General features: G+C 36.6%; 1 protein-coding gene across 3 annotated transcripts in view; it reads right to left on the reverse strand.

Annotated features, from left to right (window-relative positions):
* Positions 1 to 1,136: 1,136 nt before the first annotated feature.
* The window catches only part of ppm1f (protein phosphatase, Mg2+/Mn2+ dependent, 1F), a 29,480-nt gene continuing 6,278 nt past the window's right edge, over positions 1,137 to 24,338 (reverse strand). Inside the window, exons 3-8 of one of the 3 annotated variants that reach the window (XM_073950408.1) lie at positions 19,440 to 19,570; positions 18,279 to 18,481; positions 17,632 to 17,820; positions 11,189 to 11,332; positions 8,525 to 8,618; positions 1,137 to 5,980 (exon numbers count right to left, since the gene is read on the reverse strand). In XM_073950408.1, the coding sequence (XP_073806509.1) occupies positions 5,643 to 5,980; positions 8,525 to 8,618; positions 11,189 to 11,332; positions 17,632 to 17,820; positions 18,279 to 18,481; positions 19,440 to 19,570 (1,099 nt within the window). In that variant the 3' untranslated portion in view covers positions 1,137 to 5,642. 3 annotated transcript variants of the gene reach the window in all.

Consider the following 24,338-nt stretch of genomic DNA (forward strand, 5'->3'; position numbering starts at 1 on the left):
CATTAAGGGTCAGTAACAACTAAAAAAATAAAGAAAATAATATTTTTATTCCATACGAAGACTAAATTGCCCAAAAATATCATCAAAAAAATAAAATAATTATGATTTCTGCAAAAAAAAGGCATCGAAATAAGTAAACAATAAAATATAATAAAATAAATCCTATAAACAATTAAACAGTTTGGGTCAGTAGCAATTAAAAAAATAAAGAAAACAATATTTTAGTTTAGCAATTAATGGACTAAATTGGTTAAAAAAAAATCCATCAAAAAATTTTTTTCTTTTTTTTATTGATAACTATGATTTCTACAAGAAAAGCATTAAAATAAGACCTGACAAAAATATATATCTTTTTTTTTATTTTATTTTATGATCAAAAGTTCATTAAAAATTATGAATTCTACAAAAAGGCATCGAAATAAGTAAATGATAAAACATAATAAAAAGATTCTAGTAACAAATTTAGGGTTAGTAGCAACCAAAAAACAAAGAAAATAATCATTATACTTAGCAAAACTGGACTAAATTGGTAAAAAAAATAAATCCATAAAAATATAGAATAATCACGATTCCTACAAAAAGGCATCAAAGTAAGTGAATATTAATCCAATAAATTATATAAACATTTAGGGGAATGGACTAAACTGCTCAAAAGTTAATCAAAAACGAAAAATAATCATGATTTCTACAAAAAAGGCTTTTGACTTTTTGACCATGTAGAATCACCATATCAGCACTATTTCTCAAATTCCACACATTTTTCAGTGTTTTCAGACTTTAGGATGCCACTGTGAACTTTGCACATTGTTGTGAGGAAATCTGGACATGCACACTTGACTTTTTTTTTAACTGAATGCATAGTACTGAACCAACCCTCAATACATTTCCCCAGCGAATCATCCCCGTCTTCACCTTCCTCATTCAGTATCCATTAGGTTAGCGATATTCTTGGCCTGATCACATTATGGTGACTGTGCTGTTATATCAGCTACTCGTCATGAGGCTTTCAAAATATTGAGCAGTCGTAACGCGAGATGACTTGCACTGTGCAGGACGAGTGCTTGGCAAAGTCTAACACGACATGCTGCCTTTAACACTGATATTTGGGGACAAAAAGGCACTGTAACAAAACGAGATGCATAAATAAAGGTTGTACTGTACATTTGGTAAAACTGCAGTAGCACTAGAGAGACGGTCTTGGCAAAGTCAGACTCGTCAATACACTTTTGGCACATGAAAGATCGCGCTTACATGGTACAGGACAGGTATAAATACTAAGTTGTGTCAAATAAATAACAGTCCTTAAAATACTAACCACCTACAACACTGGATTAGTACAACTGCTGACAGCTGAAGGCCTTACGGTCAGTTATTTTATCTTTAAATGCAATGTAATACTGTATCAGGTAAGACTATTCACATCAGTTTTATCGCCCTTGTAACAGTCATATCAAATAGGGAGCACAACAAGATGATAACATTTTAATGGAATTTATCTACATCTCAATGGTGTTATTTTGTTTGAGATATTAAAGGGATGGCTCACCCAAAAATGAAAATTTGCTCACTGTACTTACACCTAAATGCAAAAAAAATATACATATAAAAAAAGATATTTTGAAGAATGTTATAAACTGGTAACCTTAAGCTGTGTCTCATTTCAGACGATGCATCCTTCGAAGAAAGCAGACTTCAAAGGTGAGTTCTTCGAAGTCCACACAGGCTAAACCAAGCAGCCTACAGAGGACTGATCTCATCACCAGACAACCGTAACAGCTGCTGTTAATAAGCGCTGATAACATTTGTAATGAATTTTTTTTTTTAAAGTGATTTTAAAACTTATTTTATGCGATCTGAAGGCAAAACAGAAGCTGGAAATATATTTACTTTGATCCATACATGTACAAATAAACATGTAAACTGTCTATAAAAATCACTGTTTAGTACATGTCATGCTCTTTTTGTTTTTTCAACATGTGTTTAGATATCCAAGTAAAATAAACCTAATTCATACACTGAGTTTTCTTTCGCGCAATGAGTCTTTGGACGTTCGAGGCTGTGATGGATCCAGCGGTTGTTTCCTTCATTACCTGGGAAACGAAGGAAGCATTTTGAGGCTGCGTTTGAAGGAGCCTTCAAATTTTTTTGAAATGAGACAGCCTTCGTCGGGTGCGCTATGACGCACCGCACTTTAAATGCATCCTTTGCAGGATGCAGCCTCCGAAATGAGACACAACTATAGACAAGAATACTGGGGAAAACAAATACTATGGAAGTCGATGGTTACAGGTTTTCAGCTTTCTTCAAAATATCTTTTGTGTTCAACTAATAAAGGTTTGAAACACGTAAAGGGTGAGGAAATGATGACAGAGTTTTCATTTTTAGGTGAACTGTCCCTTTAAAGAGAAAGCCCATCCAAAAACTGAAATCCTGCTGTAATATTTATTTACCCTGTCAGTCTAGAAATGATAATAGTTTTCCAGTTTTATTGTACTTTTTGACCACACAAATTAAGTCAGTAGGGGAAAATCAATATCAAGAAAATATACTTTGAGCATTTGTGCGTTTTTGAATGACATGAAGTGATCAAGCGATAACAAAAGTTTATTTTTGAGTGAGCTTCTCTTTTTTTTAAAGGGATAGTTCATCTGAAAATTACAACTCAACTGCTCAGGCCATCCAATATGTAGGTGACCTTTTTTTCTCCAGTAAAACAGATTTCATCTGAAACTGCTACTTGGTGGTTCTTAAAGCCTCATTCACACTGCGAGCAACTCGCAGGCGGCAAAGCGACTGTTCATTTCAAGAGAGAGTGTGCGACTTTCGGCGACCTCCGTCTACGCGAGCAACAGCGACCGTTGGCGACCAGTGGGCGTGTCAAGTGACATGACAAAGTTGAGAAACCTTTAACTTTATGCAAATGAAGAGCGACTTTCTTGAGCGACAGCCAATAGGAGCATCGTTAGAACTCATGTGATCCTCTCTCAGCTCGCTTAGAAGCCGGTGGTATTCGTGCTGTATAGACCTACACAGACCTGCGTTTCAAGCAGGTCACCACCCAGGGCGACATACAGCTCAAAAAAGTCACTGCTAGTGTGAATGAGGCAAAGGTCTTGCACTGTAAAACCCAAAAAAAATCAGGTAACTCAAACCATTTGAGGAAACTGATTGCAACAAACTATTCAAGTTCAAAAATTAACCCTAATGGGTACTGTAAACTTAATCCATTTGAGTAAATTAAGCTATTTGAGCATATGTAAAACCTGATAAATGAAGAGAACTCAAACCAACTAAGTACTGTAGAACTAAATAAGGGCCTACTTATACTTATACACACTATTCCATCCGTACCGTGCCCAGGCCCGTTTCCCGGATCGTTTGAGAAGTGTGAGTGCGCTGAATCGGGCTCAAGCACGGTTCACTTGGCCGGCCCTAGCCCGGTTGGAAGAGGTGTGCCTGAGCGAAGTTCACTTGGGCTTTGGCGCGGTACGTTTGTAGTGTGAGTGCAAAACGCGCCAAAGCCTGAAACTGAAAGCGAGACGTGACTTTTAAGGCACTGTTTCATATGGATTTATTAATCATTCTTACTGTTTAGTGAACGCAAACTGCCGTAGTTTATTAAAGACGCAAACTCCTCACTGCACGACAGCTGCGCGCCTTCAGCAGACCTCCTCATTCCTGCAGCACGAGAGCTTTATGATTATGAGCACCAAAAGTGGCGGATCTGTTCTGCGAAATATCTGACTGCGTGTCCCCGCATCCCTAAGGACTGTTTGGCGAAATATTTGACTGCATGTCACTGCATAACAAATGATTGAAACGATATAACTAGAGAAATCTCCACTGTGCTGCTATGTGAGAGAGCGCTTCTCACTGAACAGCGCAGCAGCGATTACGTAAGCGTGCCGAGGCCCGATTGTGGTGTGAGTGAGGGGAAACAAGCGTGCTTTGGCCCGGTTCGAGGCAACTGTACCTATTGTAAGTACACCCTAAGTTAAGGCAATTCAAAGCGTTTGAGGAAACCAATTGCTACAAACCATTTGAGTTAAATAACTAATCTATATGAGTACTATGAACTTACTACATTTAAGTTGAAGTAATGAGGTATTTAACCAACTCATTACCCTTAACACTGAGTTCAAAACTCTTTTTAATTGAGTAGAATTAACTTTCAGGGCCTACTCACACTATGCGTGCCCAGGCCCGTTTCCCGGATCGTTTGAGAAGTGTGAGTGCTCTGAATCGGGCTCAGGCACGGTTCACTTGGCCGGCCCTGGCCCGGTTGAAAGAGGTGAGCACGGTTCACTTGGGCTTTGTCGCGGTTCGCTTGTGTGTGAGTGCAAAACGTGCCTGAGCCCGAATCTGTAAGCGAGATGTGACTTTTGAGGGACCGTTTCTTATGGATTAATGAATCATTCTTACAGCACAGTGAACGCAAACTGTCACAGTTTATTAAAGACATAAACCCCTCACTGCATAACAGCTGCGCACCTTCAGCAAACCTCCTAATTCCTGTTTATGAGCATCAAAAGTGGCTGATCTGTTGGGCGAAATATTTGTGCGACTGCATATCAAACGACCTATATAAAGTTTAACAACATAACTAGAGAAGTCTCCACTGTGCTGAGCGAAAGTGTTTACTGAACAGCACAGCATCGATGACGTAAGCGTGCCCAGGCCCAAATATAATGTGCGTGCGGGCCGTCGGGGGAGGGGGGACAAGCGTGCTTTGGCCCGGTTCAAGGCAACAGTAAATAGTGTGAGTACGCCCTCAGTCAATTTTGAGTTAACTACACTCATTTCATTTGATAAAGTTGACTGATGGGTTTTACAGTGTGGACACCCTGAGCCGACGTTATTGAAAACTTTTTCAGGTTTTTTTTTTTTCCCACATTGTCATTATGAGGGAATTGTATGTAGAATTTTGAGGAAATAAATTAATTTAATTCATTTTGAAATAAGGCTGTATCATAGACAAATGTGGAAAAAGAAAAGCGCTATGGATACTTTCCAGATGCACTGTACATGTATCATCATAGGACAGATTTGCTCTTGCTCAAGACTGTAGTAAATATGCTCAGTTTGTGGAGGTTATTTATCAATAGTCAATTATTTAGTAATTATTACACAAACTGATCGTGATATGACCTCAATGTATCATCAGAAGCTAAGGGTAACCATTGATTTTATTTTAAAAAACACCAAGGGTCAGGACTTCAGCTAAAAATCTTTATCCATAAAGCTCTTTCTGAATAAAAAAAAAAATCAATCATCTAAATGCATGCCCTGAGGGGGTAAATCAAATACTAATTTTCTGTTTTTCTGATGAACCATCCCTTTAAGTATCAGTAAATGTAATTATAATCTGGTAAAAATGAAAACAAGTTCAGACTTAGCAACAGAGACTGTTAATAAATGACCAGGGATCAGACGTTCCTGGAAAAAAAATTGAGGAAACGCCTTGTGCTGGCTTCATTACGTTCTTCTAAATGCGTGACTGAACTCGCTTTTATAATGCATATTCTTTTTGAATGGAGCGACTCTCTTAAATTTCATTTCAGATGATGAGAAGACTATCATCTACTACTTACTGGTCCTCTGCTTTGCTTCTATCGTGAATATTATTTTCTCATTAACCTTGTTTAGACCCCTGCGGCCGCACATGCAGCTCCTCGTCCCTCAGTTCTGCAAACAGTGTCGTGAGCCAGAAGTTTCTGCGGCTCCTTCAGGAACACCAGGAGGACGGTGATATTGTCGCTGGATCCGGCAGTTTTGGCCTGGGCCACTAGACTCTGGGCCACATCGTTTCCGGAACCTCCGCTCTCCCGCAGAGCCTCCAGTACCAGAGCTGGGACGTCTGCAGGCCGGATCACGTCGAAGAAGCCGTCACAGGCCAGGAGGACGTAATCTTCATCCCCGGTCAGATGAAAAGAGGAGCTGTCAGCTTCATTAGAGACGTACGGCTTCTGGTCAAAGTCACCTATTGGGAATGAAAACAACACACAGGCGAAGTCAGAATTATTAGCCCACCCTGTGTAGGTTTTCATCAAGTTCTGTTTAACTTTAGACGATTGTCAACATATTTGTAAGCATAATAGTTTTGATAACTCATTTCTAAAAACTGATTTCTTTTATCTTTGCTATGATGACAGTACATAATATTTGACTAGATATTTTGCAAGACACTAATACTCCGCCTAAAAGTGCGATTTACACTGTAAAACCCAACAAGTAGAGGTAACTCAAACCATTTGAGGAAACCGATTGCAACAAACCATTTAAGTTCAAAAAGTAATCCTAATTAGTACCGTGAACTTAATTTATTTGAGTAAATAAAGCAATTTGAGCACAGTAAAGCCCAATAAATAAAGAGAACTCAAACCAACTGAGTACTGTAGAACCCAATAAGTTAAGGCAACTCAAACCGTTTGAGGAAACCGATTGCTACAAAGCATTTCAGTTGAAGTAATGAGGTATTTAAATAATTCATGACCTTCACTCTAAAAATGACTTTTGCTGCTTATTCTAACTACTTATTTAAAGTGAGCTAAAACAAAACAAATCTTAAGATTGTTTTGGGAAGCCTATTTGTTATGTTAAATCTATTTAAATTAGTTACGTCAACTTCATAGATTTGTGTTGGGCCAACATGAATAATTTGTATGCAACCCTGCATTTTTTACAGACTTTAAAACTCTTTTCAAATGAGTAGAATTAACTTTCAGTAAATTTTGATATAACAACACTCATTTCATTTGATAAAGTTGACTGTTGGGTTTTACAGTGTAGGTTAACTAGATAAGTCATCATTTGTCTGAACCGACATCTGTGGTTTTTACTAGTTACCATGTTACCATACAATTTAATTATGCATAATTAAGACTCATAATTAAGTTCAAAGTTTAATCAAAGTTTAAGTAAACTTTATTAGCATCATTCCTCAGAGTACAGTTTCAGGATAACATAACTTAATTGAAATGTATTTGTGACTCAATTTGAGCAATAATTACTTTTAATACATTAGTAAATAGTACTTAATGCAATAAAGCTATGAATTTAATTTGCTATTAATGCTATTAATTTAATTAAGGCAACGAGTTTGCATAATTTCATCAAGTAAAACGAACACACTACTTTTTACAGTCAATTGAAAAAAAAAATCTTTCTAATAATCTTGATTTTTAAAATCATTAAAAAAATGTGAACTTATTTTAAATTCCAGCCAAACAAAAAGAAATGAGTCTTTCTCCAGAAGAAACATTTTTTTTATATTAAATGCATTACACTAAAAATTTTAAAAATATTGCCTTGCTCTGTTAAACATTATTTGGGAAATATTTTGAAAAAGAATTAAAATTTAACTGGAGGGCTAATATTATTTTGCCTTTAACTGTATGTAGTACACTGCTGCCTTTTAAAGTCGTTTTTCTGGGTAACCATTGACAGAGAGGTTAGATGGCTTTCCTGAGGTAAATATGACTTTGTTCACAAGTTATTTATATATATATATCTTTCCTTGGTTAAAACACTGAGATTCAGGATCCATTTCAGTGAGTCGTTCTTTAGATCTTTAAATATACCATCATGTCTAATGTTCATTCTTTCATTCATTAATTGCTATAATTAGTATAGTAGAAAGTTTATGTTTGCTGGAACTCATAAAGTGATTTGCCATGCTGTATTAAAAAATGGAAAATTACAATACTTACAATAACCACAGGGGAAAAACTACAATAAGCGTTCAAATGTTATGGATCAGTAGGTGCTTTGTCAGCAAGAATGCAGGAACCAATCAAAATTAACAGTGTATATACAGTTGAGGTTAGAATTATAAGCCCCCTGAATTATTAATCCCCGTTTATTTTCCCCCCCCAAGTTTTGTTTAACGGACAGAAGATTTTGTTTCAACACATTTCTTAACAAAATAGTTTTAATAACTCATTTCTAATCATTGATTTATTTAATCTTGCCATGATGACAGTAAATTATATTTGACTAGATATTTTTCAAGACACTTCTATACATCTTAAAGTGACATTTAAAGACTTAAAGGTTAATCTGGTTAACTGGGCAGGTTAGGGTAATTAGGCAAGTTATTGTACAATGATGGCTTGTTCTGAAGACTATCGAAACAAAATCTAGCTTAAAGGGGCTAAAACTTTTCCTTTAAAATATTTGTATATGTATATATAGCTGTTAATATCTAAAGAAAACACGAAAAAACTGTATGACATTTCCCACAAATATATTAGACAGCACAACCAATTCGGATATTAAAAAATAAATATTTCTTGAGAATCAAATCAACATTTTAGTAGACTTTCTGAAGAATTACAAGATGGCAAAATAAAGGAATTCATGCAAAAAAAAAATTTGTTTTGCAAACACAGAAATAAATAAAAAATCTTTAATTAATAAAAAATGTCTTTGAACATATTTATTGTAATATTATTTATATTATACTCTAAAATGATGTTTTCAAGGGATGCTTAATGTTGTTGTTTTATGATTGTGCTACACTCACCTATTGCTCTGGAAACGGCGTAGGTACCATTTACCCGCCAACAACCCATGAAAGCGATGCATCCACCCAGATCCTCAATCCTTTTCTTCTCATCCTGCACAAAAACAGGCAAAATGCTGAAGCTTTTTGCATAATTAAACAGCAAACCTATATATTTATCTAGTTATTAACCTGTATATCAGTTTTGCAAGTCTTGTATCGTCAATCCACAGGTGGGTTACACCAACAAGGATTACATTTTAACCTAGATTAAATTTAACCCATCAGCTTGATCCCCAATTACATTTCACAATTAACTTCAATTAACTACAATCATGTTTTACCATTAATTTAAATTCAGATTACAATTTTTAGATTCATTTTAAACATTCTCAAAGTCTTGACAAAGAAGTAATTAATGAAATGTGTCCCTTTTCTCCTGTGCTGCATGTTTTTTTTTTTTTTTTTTTGGCTTTAGCTTTGAGGTTTCTTCAGCAGGCTTTCACAACTTAGTTCCCACAGACACACTAAAGATATCCAAGATAACTACTACTTATTTAAATATCATGTTATTTTTCCATTTTGTCCTTGATTACTGTTCCATTTTTTTCATGACTTGTAAAGTTCAAGGACACAAACCTTTAATCTACAAATACACTTAACTGAACATGTATTATTATTACATGTAAATATTATTTCTTTTGAAAGGACACTATATACTATAACTGCAGGTTAACAACAGTTAAAGTCAGAATTATTAGCCCCCCTGTTTATATTTTTCCCTAATTTCTGTTTAACGGAGAGAAGATTTTTTTTCAACACATTTCCAAACATAATAGCTTTATTAACTCATTTCTAATAACTGATTTATTTTATCTTTGCCATGATGACAGTAAATTATATTTGACTAGATATTTTTCAAGACACTTCTATACAGCTTAAAGTGACATTTAAAGGCTTAACTAGGTTAATTAGGGTAATTAGGCAAGTTATTGTATAACGATGGTTGTTCTGTAGACTATCAAAAAATCCTAGCTTAAAGGGGCTAATAATATTGATCTTAAAATGGCGTTTAAAAAATTTTAACTGCTTTTATTCTAGCTTAAATAAAACAAATAAGACTTTTTCCAGAAAAAAGAAATATTATCAGACATACTGTGGAAATTTCAATACTCTGTTACACATAATTTGGGAAATATTAAAAAAATAATAATAATTCAAAAGGGGCTAAAAATATTTATCTTAAAATGGTGTTTAAAATTTTTTAAACTATTTATTTTAAATAAAAAAAAATTAAAACTGCTTTTATTCTAGCTGAAATAAAACAAATAAGACTTTCTCCAGAAGAAAAAAAAATTTTAAAAAAGAAAAAAAAAATCAAAGGGAGAATAATAATTCTGACTTCAACTGTATGTTTATATTCAGCCCACCCTATTGACCTTATTCTCCGCAGACGAGTGGGCGCTGCCATTTGAATCTTTTTGGCACGAGACTTCCGGTCTCATTCACTTCCATTCATTTTTAGACATTAAAAACTGCTCGTTTCGCTGTTTGATGTTGAAAACTGATATTTCCTTGTTATATTATTCTACTTGGTCTGTATAGTCACGCAAACATTTGTTTGTAGAGCAAGTAGTTTGACCATTTTTTGCCGTTTATTATTCCTTGTCATTTCTCCCATAGGCGACTGAAACGGAAGTTCTAAGACAATCGCGAAAACAGGCGCACTTCCGCATTTTAGAATAAGGTCAATACACAACTCATTACCCTTTCTGATTTTGACTTTAATGTAATGATGTGCATTTTCTATGAAGCTGCCTTTGCAAAGATAATAAGAAAAAAGTAAACTCGAATTAAACTGAATTAAATGTGTGAGCTCCTAATATGCAGTATCATTTTCTCAGCATGTATGCGTAACATATCTGATAGCAGTTGTTTATTCATTTAATTGATTTATTTATTATTTTAATTTAGATAAAAATGATACTAAGTAGTGTTGATACCTAGTTACCTAGCTGAGGACTATTCTCAGGGACTCATTGTGTCTGCTGCAGCCATGAGTAATATGCTGGTGTTTAACTGCATTGCTTTAGTGCATTCCTGCATTGGGCTGCTCTCACATACTCTCTGCTACTTGAAAGACATGGCAGGTATGTCTCTCTGTCTCGCGCTAATCCAAGTCGACCAATCCCAACAGAATGGGCCATCGGACCAATCAGTGCAGATTAGCATCATGCTAAGAAGGGGTTTGCGAACAAATGAATCGCTGAATGAATCATATGAGAGTCGTTGAGATAATTAGGTAAAAATAAATGCATATTATAAGACAATGAAAGTGTGTTTTGACCTTGCATGCAAATCAGCCTGTTGTTGGAGACCCCAAAAACCAAAATATGACCTTTTTTAATCCTTGATGTTGGTTTAACACAACACAATTACTGATGTACTTTTTTTGCATGCACATCCTGATCTGAAGTCAGTCAGAGGCTCTCTAAGGATCTTTCTGATGTCATTGAATCGCTGTATATATACTCAGCATACACGGCTAATATTGATTCAGCATGTGGTCAGCAGCAGTCGGTTCTTCTGGCTCACATTTCAGCTGCTCTCAGAAAACGGACGAGCATCTGATACAGCCTGTGCTTCAGTCTCTGTTGGTCAGCAGTGGCTTGTAGGGTCTCCTACCTCTCGCTCTGGTTTGTGGGGGTCCATTAGGGTCACTGGTTCCCCCTGGCGGACTAGCAGAGCTTGGGAATCGCCCAGCCAGGACACGGTGAGGAGGTCAGAGGTCAGTAAAACAGCCACTCCAGTGCTGCCGCTGCGCAGACGCTGAGCGAGACAAACACAGTATTTTATTTGTACATTTTTTTACAATGAAAGTTGATGGTTACAGGTTTGCAGCATTCTTAAATATATCTTCGTTTAAACATTGGCTTCCATAAAGAGAAAACATATACTAAGTTGAGTTTCAAGTAAGTCCATGGTTACAGGTTTCCAGCATATTTCTAAATATCTTCTTTTGTAACCATTGACTACACAAAAGGAAAACAAATACTACGGAAGTAGATAAGAACAGGTTTCCAACATGCTTCTAAATATCTTCTTTTATAGCCACTGACGTCCATAGAGGGAAAACAAATACTACGCAAGTCGATGGTTACACGTTTCCAACATTCTTCTAAATATCTTCTTTTGCAATCATTGACTTCACAGATGGAAAACAAATCCTATGGAAGTCTATGGTTACAGTTTTGCAGCATTCTTCTAAATATCTTTTTTTGTAACCATTGACTTCCATAAAGGGAAAACAAGTACTATGCAAGTTGATGGTTACAGGTTTCCAGCATTCTTCTAAATATCTTCTGTTGTAACTATTGACTTCCATAGATAAAAACAAATTCTATGGAAGTCAAAGGTTACGGCTTTGCAGCATTCTTCTAAATATCTTATTTTGAGTTTAATATAAGACAGAAACTCATAAAGGTTTGAAATGAGTAATAGCTGTGGGCTATGTTGCGTCAATAATTAATGACAGAATTTAGATTTTATTTGGGTGAACTATCCCTTTAAATGCAAATGATTTAGTATAATCAGATAGTAATTTCAAGTAAAAGTAAGTTATATTGTTTAAATGTATTTTATATTTAAATTTTATTCAGTCTATCCAAGATTTTTAAATATTTGCTTTTGTCAATACTCAATTCTCGTGTTTTACTGTGAAAATTCACAAATCTTGTACATTTTTTCATTTTTTTTTTACCTCAAGAAACATTGAAGTTGCAATATCATGGTGGTACTGACTATGAAGATATTATTGTTAAAAATAATACAGCACTAATAAACTCACCTTCTATCCATGTTTTAAAAAGGGCTTAATTTAACTATTTTATGCAACATGAATGATGCTAAATAACAAAATAAATCAATCTAACAAATAAACAAATGTCTAATTAATCTAACAGAACACACAAATCATGTGACAAACTATTTTCAAAAGAAATGCTTGATAATCATATCAATATTTTTCAATGCAAACATGTAATCGTGAATTTTTTGTTATTTGTTATTTTAAAATATTTATAATTTCTGAGATTTAGAGTGTTGGCGGACAGCCAGCCATACTCAGCAGAGCAAAGACAGTTGATGTTCCGCCAGAAAATGGCGACAGAGACTGCATAACAAGTCCTTTAAAGAAGAAAAACTGCACTTTTTCAGTGCATGTTTCAAACTACAGCTGAACAAATCATAATAAATCAGGTGACATACAAAGTCGATTTCTCTCTTTTGTATGTTGCAGTGCTGTAATTATGCAATAGTAATCTGCTAGTGTTTGATTAGCTTTGTCTTTTTGGCATTAATTATTGTGATTGCAACAGAGAAATACTGGGAAATCTCTCTAGACTGATGGCATTTCATGCCGTTCAGCCTTATAATCTTAAAATGTGAGCAAAATCACCTGTTTTAAGTTTAACAACTTTATTAATCCCATCAGGGGCAATTAAATTAGGGCATAGAAGAAAGTAGTTCCTCTTACAAAAGGGTTTTTGAGACTCTCCATGTTTGATTTTCTTTTTTATATACACGATTATGCCATCAAACTGTTGTATAAACGCAATATTACCCGAGTAGCAGTGCGATATGGCTGTATATCGTCACAGGTGAGACACTAAGGTTCTTGGCCAGTGGTCTTAAATTAGCGCACGCTTCCCACCAGTGCTGATATACAGCCATATCGCACTGCTATGAGTGTGATATTGCTTATATATATTTAAAAATCTTTTATTTTCACCATATAAAGACACTGCTAAACAAACTGCATTTGTAATAACTTGGCTTTCCAAAATGAACACAATTCTTCAATAGTTCAATCAGTGTTAATAACTGATCCAGATAAACTGTGCATGTAAACAACTGTCAGTATAATGAAGTGTTTTCTCTTGCACTGATCGTGTCAATGAAACAGAAAGTGCTTACTAATATCTGCACCTGTGTAGGACGACTGGCATGCACAGTTTACTTACCATGTATTTAACCACATGGGGAAAGTAGACCGTATTTGTCAGTGTTTATTACAGTGTAGGAACATGAGAAACACTCAACGGCTGCATCTTCAGAAGTAGAAGAGGCGTGAAAACCTGTTTCCATTGTGAATTTCCACAGAACGCACCAGCTTGACAAATAAGGGGAAAGATGACCTGCCGAAACTGATTGTGTGCTTTCAGAAGAAAATGCACCGACACAAAGAAAAACATATTTAAAGGAAAACAAATATATAGTTTGAAGAAAGCGTCATAACCATCAGCGTACTATATTTAATCTGTTGTTTTTTTGTTGATTTGTTTTTGTAAGTTTTTGATATGAATTATGGAACATTTGATTGGGTTTAATATATTGGCTTGGCGTGATGGTGGATCAACACATTCATTCATTTTCCTTCGGTTTATCACTTGGATGATGCGATGGCAGCCACAGGACAACGGGGCCAGTGCGCTCACCACACACCAGCTATTGATGGAGTGGAGAGATAGCGATAGAGCCAATTTGGTGGATGGAGAAGATTGGGAGGCCATGATGGGTAAGAGCTGATGGAGGGAATCTGGCCAGGACACCTGGGTTACACTCCTACTCTTAACGAAAAGTGCCATGGGATTTTTAATAACCACAAAGAGTCAGGACCTCTGTTTAACGTCTCATCCGAAAGACGCTAGTAGTTTAAGATCACATTAAAAACCTGTAATTTTTTTACATTTAAAGGGCCATGAAACCCCCTCGTTTCAGCAGGGTGTTTTCACACCTCTACTTTGAAAAAAGTCAGAAAAGTGGGCGTGTCCAGCTCTGTGTAGGGGGGAGTGTCGGAGGAAGAAAAGAGGCTTGGTGTGGGAGTGTCTATTTGGGCGCGCTGAATTTCAGAGTCAAAAAACCCAACCACAGCGGACAATGTGACTGTGTTTACATGGAGATCTGTAGTCAAATTATTTGCCAAATTATTAAATGGTGGACTTTAACTGCAGTTTGGCTCTTTCATTCAGGGAATTCATTCATGTCCCTCACGACAAACGTGATATTTGATTCGAGGAACTGCTCTAAGCATGTATTTTTCATGCAATGTTTGATACCGCACGGCGAATGAGAGAAAACAAAACTCAGCATTTCCCGGAAACTTAGATGCACACGGCAGGTAGCGTCAGAAAGCCGCGTGTGTTATTCCTGTCACAAAATCCAACACGAGGTTATAGTTTGGTTGTAACTGTTAGTGCTAACTTGTTTACACTCGGTGCAACAGTTTGTTTGATACGAATAAAATACGAACTGAATAAACAAAGAGCACTTGTCGCTCACTTACCAAATCTGTAGAGACAGGACAATCCACAGCAACTAGAGCCGCGTCTTTATTTAGAGGAGACTACGAGCGAATCCGGATCTCAGCGTTTGCAGATGAGAACAGCTCTCAGGTAAACAATAATCCTCCTTAGACACGCAAGTTATTGTTGTCGCGCGTCGCGTACACTGTTAATCCACGCATGACTCCAGCTGCGCTCTCACAGAGAGAAAATGAAAACAAAACTTAACGGTAGCAAACTTTAAAAGCAACACTTCACACTTGTTTTGCCAATACAACATGGCGTCTCTGCCGTCTACACTCTGACAGTAATGAATATTAATGAAGTTGCACAATAGAGCGCGCTGATTGGTTTGAACCAAGCCTTACTCATGCATTAATGCAACACACTGTAAGACGTAATAAGACTCACTCTGGCACAGACGCCCAGTCTGCACGCTGGAATACACGCTATTATGTCATGGCCGTGACGCAGCTTCAAAAATTCGTTTCAAACCGGAAGTACAAATTTGCTTGAAAAAACGCAAAAACAACCAATTTACACTTTTTAGTGAAATATAGGTGTCTTAATAGTGTTTTTAGCAGTGTGGGACACATATACGACTGACAACAGCTCAAAAAATGTGTTTTGGTGTTTCGTGACCCTTTAATATCACTAATTTTTTATTTATATATTTTTTTAAAAGATGTCTAGATCAGTGGTTCTCAAACTTTTTTGACCAAGTACCACCTCAGAAAAAATTAGTCTTTTCAAGTACCACCATTTTAACCAGTATTAAAATACAGTAGCGTAGCATGCCTAATTAAGCAGCTACAGCCAGGGCCGGAGTGGGACTCCTTTTTAGCTCTGGAAATTCAAGCCTTAGACCGGCCCACCTCAGTCGACGACTGACTATATTAAAATAACGTCATTTCCAATTCAGTTTCTAATGACACTAACACATCTTTTTCAAGGACACAGCAGCTTTAGAACTTCAAATGTTTTTCATAAATATGAGAACATTAATTCTTTATAGATATCCAGTCCTTTGTAACAGTCGTCACACACACACAAATAAATATGTATCCCTACATAAGTAACCCAAACAGTATTTTATGTCTTAACATTGAAAATAAAAACATATTATAATCTGGTGAGGTTCGAACTCGGGTCGGCTGTATCAAAGCGTAACGTGCTAACCACTAGACCACAATGGCACTGTTAGGCATGGCATTGTTATTTGCTGTTATTGATGCCTACTCTTTTTTTTTTAACCCTACTCTTTTTCTCTCCATTTTACTAAGGTGCCGCTGTTTGGGGTGGAATGGGGTGCAGCCCACAGGTTAATGATGATCATCATTAACCTGCGGGCTGCATTTTGCTCACGGGGCTGCGAGAAAATAAATAAAAAGAGCCGAGCTGCGGCAAAATAATGATTAAAAAGAGTGAGGTTATGGTCAAATAAACAAATAAATTTAAAAAGTGCAACTGCTGAGAGTGCAAGCAGCTAGGGACACCGGCCCTCGCGGCAAAAAAACGGACCGGCCCACCGGGAATTCTCCCGGTTCTCTCGATTAGCCAATCCGGGCCTGGCTAAGCTCTGCACAGGTTAAAAACGTATTATTTAAACATTATAAATAGTTTAAACATTAACACTGTAATGTGTTTACAGGTAAAAAAAATATGTTTGAAATAAAATGTGCTTTTAAAAAGTAAAAAATGGGACTGTTCTAAAAAAGTAAAAAGAAAACAGCTGTACTCAAATGTAAAGTTTTGACATATAGTAGCCTATTCAGCCTATTAAGGAAATGTTCCTTTGAACTCATAAATATAGGCTATATGTCATCATATTCATATATATGTACTCTTTTTGACAAATTTTGAAATATATGTTGCATGGTTTTGTATATCTTTGAAATCTAAACATTAACTTGTATTATAAATATATGATTTGGATTTACATACTTAAATTAGAAATTAGGGAGGGATTTTAATGTTGTAACAAACGAATAGATTACTTTCTCACGCTTATCCAAATGCATCACATGACTGTTTATGACCCCTTCTAAAATGATAGAAATTCAATCCCGTCGGGTTCGGGCAAAGATCTTCAGCTCTAACACATACATGACTGTCAACATCTGAAAAAAAGCTTTTTGGTGTTTCTTGACTCTTTAAATATAACTAATTGCTTATAGTGTGTTGTTCAATAGTCGTTGCTATTTTCTTGCATACACAAAAACGTATTTTAGGTCACTAATCAAATTTGTACCATATATTAAGACGCTCTGGAAACTATATACTATAAATAATATTTGTATCCATTAAAAGGAAAGTTCACCCAAAAATTCTAATTTACTCACTATTTACTCTCCCTTAAGTGTTTCCAAACTTTAAAGAGTTTCTTTCTTCTGTTGAACACATTAGAATATATTTTGAAGAAAGCGGAAAATCTGTAACCATTGACTTCTATAGTATTTGTCTTTCCTACTATGGAAGTCAATGGTTACCGGTTTACAGGTTTCTTCAAAAAATCTTCTTTTGTGTTCAACAGAAGACACTCATAAAGGTTGGAAACAAGTAAATGATGACAGAAGTGAATTACCCCTTTAACCTATTAACCTACATAGGTATGAGACAAATTGGTCTAGTGCCAGTCTGTGGTCTTGTATTGCTGCCTGTCTGTTAACAACTACAGTTATCAACTACTGTGACTCTCAAACACTACAGATTTATCTGAGGCCTGGCAGAGTTTGGTTGAAGCAGATACTGTTTGCCTGTGTTTTCATGAGTGTCTGTTGCTCTTACCTCTCTCTTGGCTTTGATCTTGAACATGTCATCTGTTTGTGTGAAGGTGTTTTTAAAGGCTGTGGCAGCGTCTGTTTTTAGCTCCCCCTGCTGGCTCAGTACTATATGCAGATGAGTGGCACTGTAAGTGGCAGCGTCTACTCCTCCATGCCCATCAAACACAGCATAATACTCTCTACCCACACCATCCTGGAGAGAGAAAAAAAAAGTGATTATGTAATGTAATGTAAATATAATTTATATTTATAGATGCATTTATTGTATCAGTTTTTCTTAAACTTCGATAACGGGATAGTTCACCTACAAAAGTACATTTACTCACTATTTACTCATCCTAAAGTGGTTCCAAACAACACGAGAAAGGATATGGTGAAAAAGCTGAAAACCTGTAATCATTGATTGCCATAGAATTTGTTATTCCTACTATGGAAGTCAATGGTTACAGGTTTTCAACATTTTTCAAAATATCTTCTTTTGTGTTTAACAGAAGAAAGAAACTCATAAAGGTTTGAAACATGTAAAAGGTGAGTAAACGATGACAGAATTTTCATTTTTCGATTTTCTTTATCTAAAAACTTTTATTTTGGAATGCGATGATTAATTGTGATTAATGGTTGCCCAGCATTAGACTTGAAGGTCAGCCTTACCTGCAGTCCCAGAAGCTGGTTAAACTCTTTTAAGATGACGTGGCGATCCTCCATCTTCCTGCGGGTGTTTCGAATGGCGTGAACTGAGCAGCTGTGTGTGCGCGAAGAGGGAGCATCGGGATTGGGCGGCTGTTTCTGCCAGGCCACACCCACCGCTCTCAATTTATTAATGAAGAGACGCAGCACAGGTTCAGACTGCAGCACTGAAGAAGCACACAGATGTACAACCTCATCATGATTAAGCAGAGTTTAAATATAAACTCCTAGATATCTTACATTTAGGGCGAGATTAACTCAACGAATCACAAAAAAAAAACACCAATAAGAGCTGAAAGTCAATGAAAATATAATAATGTTTGTGTATTCTACTAACAACACATGCTCAAAATGGGCCAAGACTAGCTTTTTGAGTACATTAAAACAAGTCGCTATTATAAAACATAGTGAATCACATTGCATGATTAAATTACCATACTCTCCTCACATACATTTTGCGTCTGAATGAAAACTTTAAACATTTACAATAATGTTACATGAAAAAAAAAATCATTGTTATTTATCTTTTCAGCACAAATTTTTCACAAAGTCTGGACACAAGCTGCTAGTAAATCTGGCCCATACATTTAATACTGTGAAATCAACAATACAGGTATAAACTGCTGCATTTTACACAAGCAAGTTGAGTTTCAAACAAAATATAAAACTTGTAACCTGATGTACTACTGCTCTTTGGACACAAGAGGTCAGCGATGTCACTCAGAGATTACATTGTTGATTTTCAATATTAGGATTTTCTACCTGTTAGTCACTAATGTTTGCATATTTATATCATGCAAACCAATTGAGGAAGTACAGGCAGAACCAAACAGAGAAAAAAAAAACAAAATATGTGTCCCCAAATGCTAGTGAGCTCAAAACTGATGTTTACAGAGGCTATTTATAATTTAATAAATAAAGAGCCTCTGCAGACTTCAATTTGGGACAAAATTATATTATAAAATAAATAAATAAATAATTTATCATTATTTATAATTTATAATTAATATATTGTATTTAATATTTTTAATCTATTTCTCCCTCTCTTTTTTAACATATATACAATGTTTAATTTCAAAAAAGTAACTGATCTGGAAAAGATCTGGAAAAAAGAGAATTACTTACAAACAACTCCTTGTTCATCTTCTGGTTGCTGTTCGGGGTCTTTGGGGCAGTAGTGAGGTGTAAGGTCATCTTTGAGCAGTTCAGTGACAGCAACATTGCACATCACTGCAGCCAGCCATGATGGAGCATTTCTTTAAAAAAAAAACAAAAAGTAAAACAAATAAAACATCATTAACAGCACTTGAATCATTCAAAACCTTAGGGTAAGATTCTGTAATTTTTTGACAAAAGTGTCTCATGCTCCACAATGACGCATTTATTTGATTCATTTATTTATTCATTCATTCATTTTCCTTAGTCTCTATTTTAGAGGTTGCCACAGCGGAATGAATTGGCAACTATTCCAGCATATGTTTTACACAGCACATGCCCTTCCAGCAACCTAATACTGGGAAACACCCATGCATGATTTGATTAAATCGACAATTTTTATTCCTGTGTTGATAAAGCTAAATTGTCAGCATTGGTCCCGGAAATCATTTATAGAAGTTGCTTCCTTGCTCAGAAAAACATTAATAATAATATTAATAATAGCATTCAGTTTAATATAACTTTTCGTTTTACTAAAAAGACCTCAAATCGAAACCATAAAGTGAATGGACCTTGGTGAAATAGAGCAGACTTCAGTGCCAAATCTCACATTGAAGTACATTATTTGGCAACAGGTGAGAAAAGGTGGATGAAAATCTTTTTATTTGCACACTGGTTCAAATATAAAGGAGAATAAAAAAAACATCTAACAAATTTCTTTTAAAATGAGCATTTAATTCAGCCTCCTAGAGTATATTTATGCTTAGTTTATTCACTGTAAAGGTAATGAAAAGAACATTTTCTTTTGTCTTTGTCAAGATGACAGCACATAATATTTTACTAGTTATTTAGCACGATACTAGCATTCAGCTTGGGGTGCACTCACACTATGCTATCTAAACCATGCCCAGGTATGTTTAACCCCCATTTCCAGGATCGTTTAACAAGTGTGAGTGCTCTGAATTGGGCCCAGGCATGGTTCAGTTGGCCGGCCCTGACCCGGTTTGAAGTAGTGTGCCAGAGTGCAGTTTGGTTGGGCTTTGGCGCGGTACGCTAGCAGTGTGAGTGCGAAGCGCACTTGAGTCCAAAACTGAAGACACGACGTCACTTTTAAAAGACTGTTTCATATGGATTTATAAATCATTATTACCTTTCAATGAACATGAACTGTCATAGTTTATAAAAGATACAAACCCCTCACTGCATGTTAAGCCCTTAAAAGGCTTAACTTTGATTATTAGGTTAGGTTAATTACAGAAGGGGCGCAGGGTGACGCAGTGGGTAGTGCTGTCGCCTCACAGGAAGAAGGTCGCTGGTTCAAGCTTTGGTCAGTTGGCATTTCTGTGTGGAGTTTGCATGTTCTCTCCGTGTTTGCTTGGGTTTCCTTCTGGGCCCTGGTTTCCTCCACAGTCCAGTCATGTGTTACAGGTGAATTGGGTAAGCTAAATTGTCCGTAGTGTATGAGTGTGAATGAGAGTGTATGAGTGTTTTCCAGAGATGAGTTGCAGCTGGAAGGGCATCCTCTGCATAAAACTTATGCTGAATAAGTTGGCGGTTCATTCCACTGTGGCGACCCCTGATTAATAAAGGGACTAACCCGAAAAGAAAATGAATGAATGAATAATAACAGAAGTGTTTGGACAACATTAAATGAGTAATGATGACACATGTTCATTTTGGGTGAACTGGCCCTTTAATTTTCCTCTAAATCCTGTTCGTGGATGCTCACACAGCCTGGAGTATCAGCACATTTTGCACTAGTGGATGTGTTCTGTTTTTAGATGAGATGTCGCACTTTGCCTGCTGGAGCAACGAGTGGCAAATGGCCCGACCGCCCACTCATAACAACACGTCTATCTGAGAGGAGCATTTGGCTGCGTGAGGATGTTCATCTGATGACATAACAGCAACATGTCGGAAAAAAAAGAAACTCCCTTTTGTGCCATGGTAAATGTCATGCGCATCTGACCTACATCCAGACGCGAAAAGGGTTAAACCTGACAAATTTACATCTGAATTCACCACAGCTTCCAACAGAGAGGAAATGAAGTCTAAATGTCAGGAAGTGGGTTTAACAATAGTGATTCCACAGACAGGAAGTCTGCCCTGAGAAATGTGTCAGGGGAGGGGAAAATGATACAGAAAGAGATACAACAAAAAACTCCATTGTCAATTTAAACTTTCAAACTTCAGCTTGGATTACCAATCAAAAAACACAATAACAAAAGTCTTTTAATCGAGCCGTGCGGTATGTGCACTATGTGCTGACTTCCTGAAAATGCCGTCAGGAAAACAGATGATGGTAGATAGAGTGTAAAGCAAATGGGGGAGAGAGAGGAATGAGAGGAATGAGAAAAACGCTCCTCCTTCTGCTTTGGTTAAAGAGGACAGGTGTGTGTGTCGCAACATTTTTACTGTAAATAACATGCTGTTCTAAACAGAAACGCATTATAGTATAAAACAGCAAAAACTTAATAAAGCTAGGTGTTACACAATTAACACACACACACATTTAACATTACACTTTAAAATTCTGGTAAAAAGTGGTAAGCTGAGAACATGCAAGCACTTGCAAAAGCATTCACAGCTACGAGATTGTAAAACATTGAGGAGAATCATCCATTCTGCTGTGAAACATGCATGCATAGTTGTCAAACTGAGAAACAAGGGTTACCGGGGTCCAAGGACAAATATATATAAATACACAAATGCTAAAAACATAAAAGAATGCAGTTAAGATTAGATTAGATTAGATTAGATTCAACTTTATTGTCATTACACATGTACAAGTACAATGCAACGAAACGCAGTTTAGGTCTAACCAGCAGTGCAATAGCAGCAAGTGCAGGATACAGGAATAAGTTATAAAGTGCAGTTATAGAAAAACTATGGTGATATTTACAGATGGATGTACTATCAACATTTCATACAGGTTGGATAAGCTATGAGCAGATTTACAATATATGAATATATGTGCAGGTTGTTATTAATAATCAGTAGTGTGCAGATAGATAAACATGATTACAAGTGTATATGTTACAATATATGAATATATGTACAGGGATAGATAAACATGATTACAAGTGTATATGTAAAAATATATGAATATATGTACAGGTTGCTATTAATAATCAGTACTAGATTACAAGTGTATATTTATAGTGGGTGTCTACATAATTACAAATGTCCATATGCAGTGGTTATGTACAGTAAAAGTTAAAGTTTTAAGAATAAGTGTATATGCAGATATGTATTTACTTTTACTTTAATTATATAGCACAATATAACAACAGTTGGTAAAGGTGCAGTGTGTAAGTTTGAAACCCAGTGATTAAACTAGGTACAGCACTCCTGGATCAGAACCGTTTTCTATCTAAAAGCAACAGCACACGATAGAAGGAATATTTTCCCTATTAAATGGAGAGTTACATGCCTGGGGGTGCTGCTCTGTTGTTCCCTCTTCCCCTTTCGGTTTTTATTTGCTATCTGCTGTTCTTCTAAAATCTGGGTGTTTAAATGCACACAGAGTTTTCACAAGTGGACCAATCAGAAGAGGATGGGGTTATTTAAGCGCTCCAGAGACGACTGGATGCGTTTTAGTTTTAAAACGGCGTTTTAGAATGAAAACGGTCCGCGTCCACACTTGCGTGACCACATCACGTGACCACACACACACACTTAAGCGCTGCAGCCCATCTACCCACTTGAGAGCTCTGCTAGTCGGACTTCTCATCAAGGATCTCCTGCTGGATCTAATCTCACTATATTTACTAAACGTGATATTTCATTCATCTTGTTGTCTTTATCTAACGACATATTCCCTGACTTTGGTCATTGGAATCTATTACTTGTTCTCAGGTAACGTGTTTTGGCTGAGAGCAAAGATAAGTTAATGATTAATGTAAGCACGTACATTCTGTATATTGACTGATCGTTAGCCTTTATTTTCTATAAATGTATAAACTTATTGTATGTTATACTTTTATAATGGCCATTATTGATTATTAAAACTTTTTATTTTATTTTATTGTTGAGATAGTGAAACAACGTAGCCAGGGTGATGTGAATGAAGTTATGAAGTACACTGTTCCCTTTGAAGATTTACCCGTGTCCTCGGTATAGTCTGCTTTTCCATATCAAACTGAGAAGAAGAGACTGCAGCTTTGATCAAACTTGCGAAGTCTGAACTTACACGGAGAAGATGCAGGACTGAACTGTTTGTAGGCTTCTTAATATTGAGGAAAAGCCCCAATCAGACAGGCGAATGTCGGCAGCCCCGCCTTCGTTTTCAGATGTCTCCGTTTTCCATCATCCACACTAAAGCCTGATTTATATTTCTGTGTCAGGTGACCGGCGTAACTCACGGCACATGCAACGCACGTGGCTGTGCATTTATACTTCTGCGCGCTGTCTCTGTCGGTCTGCATTAACACTTCCGAAACGCTAGTTGGCAGTGAGGTGTAAATGTTCCTCTGTGTCGAGTTTCTTCTCTGCTTTTTTGCTTTTCCTGAACACTTCCGGGATGTACAAGTGGCTCAAACTCGCTCATTTTGAGGCAGGAACCGGCAGACGTGCAACAACTTTAACTATGAGGTACACACAAAACAAAACTTTCCATCCGGAGCTCCTTCACGGGACTCCACACTTGTAAACAATCGCTCGCGCCATTCGCGCGGCTCTTGGTCCCGCCCAGACTCATCAGCGCTACCAAGCCGACCAATCACAGAGTTTACACTACGCGTCGTTTCGACGTGTAGTTACAATTTTTGAGAGGTGCACGTCAGTGACGGCGATGGCCACGGCGAAGGGCTATGCGTCAGCGCCGTAGCATACGCCGGTGTTTGACGCAGAAGTATAAATCAGCCTTAA

This window comes from Danio rerio, chromosome 5 (genome assembly GCF_049306965.1).
Source record: "Danio rerio strain Tuebingen ecotype United States chromosome 5, GRCz12tu, whole genome shotgun sequence".
NCBI lineage: Eukaryota > Metazoa > Chordata > Actinopteri > Cypriniformes > Danionidae > Danio > Danio rerio.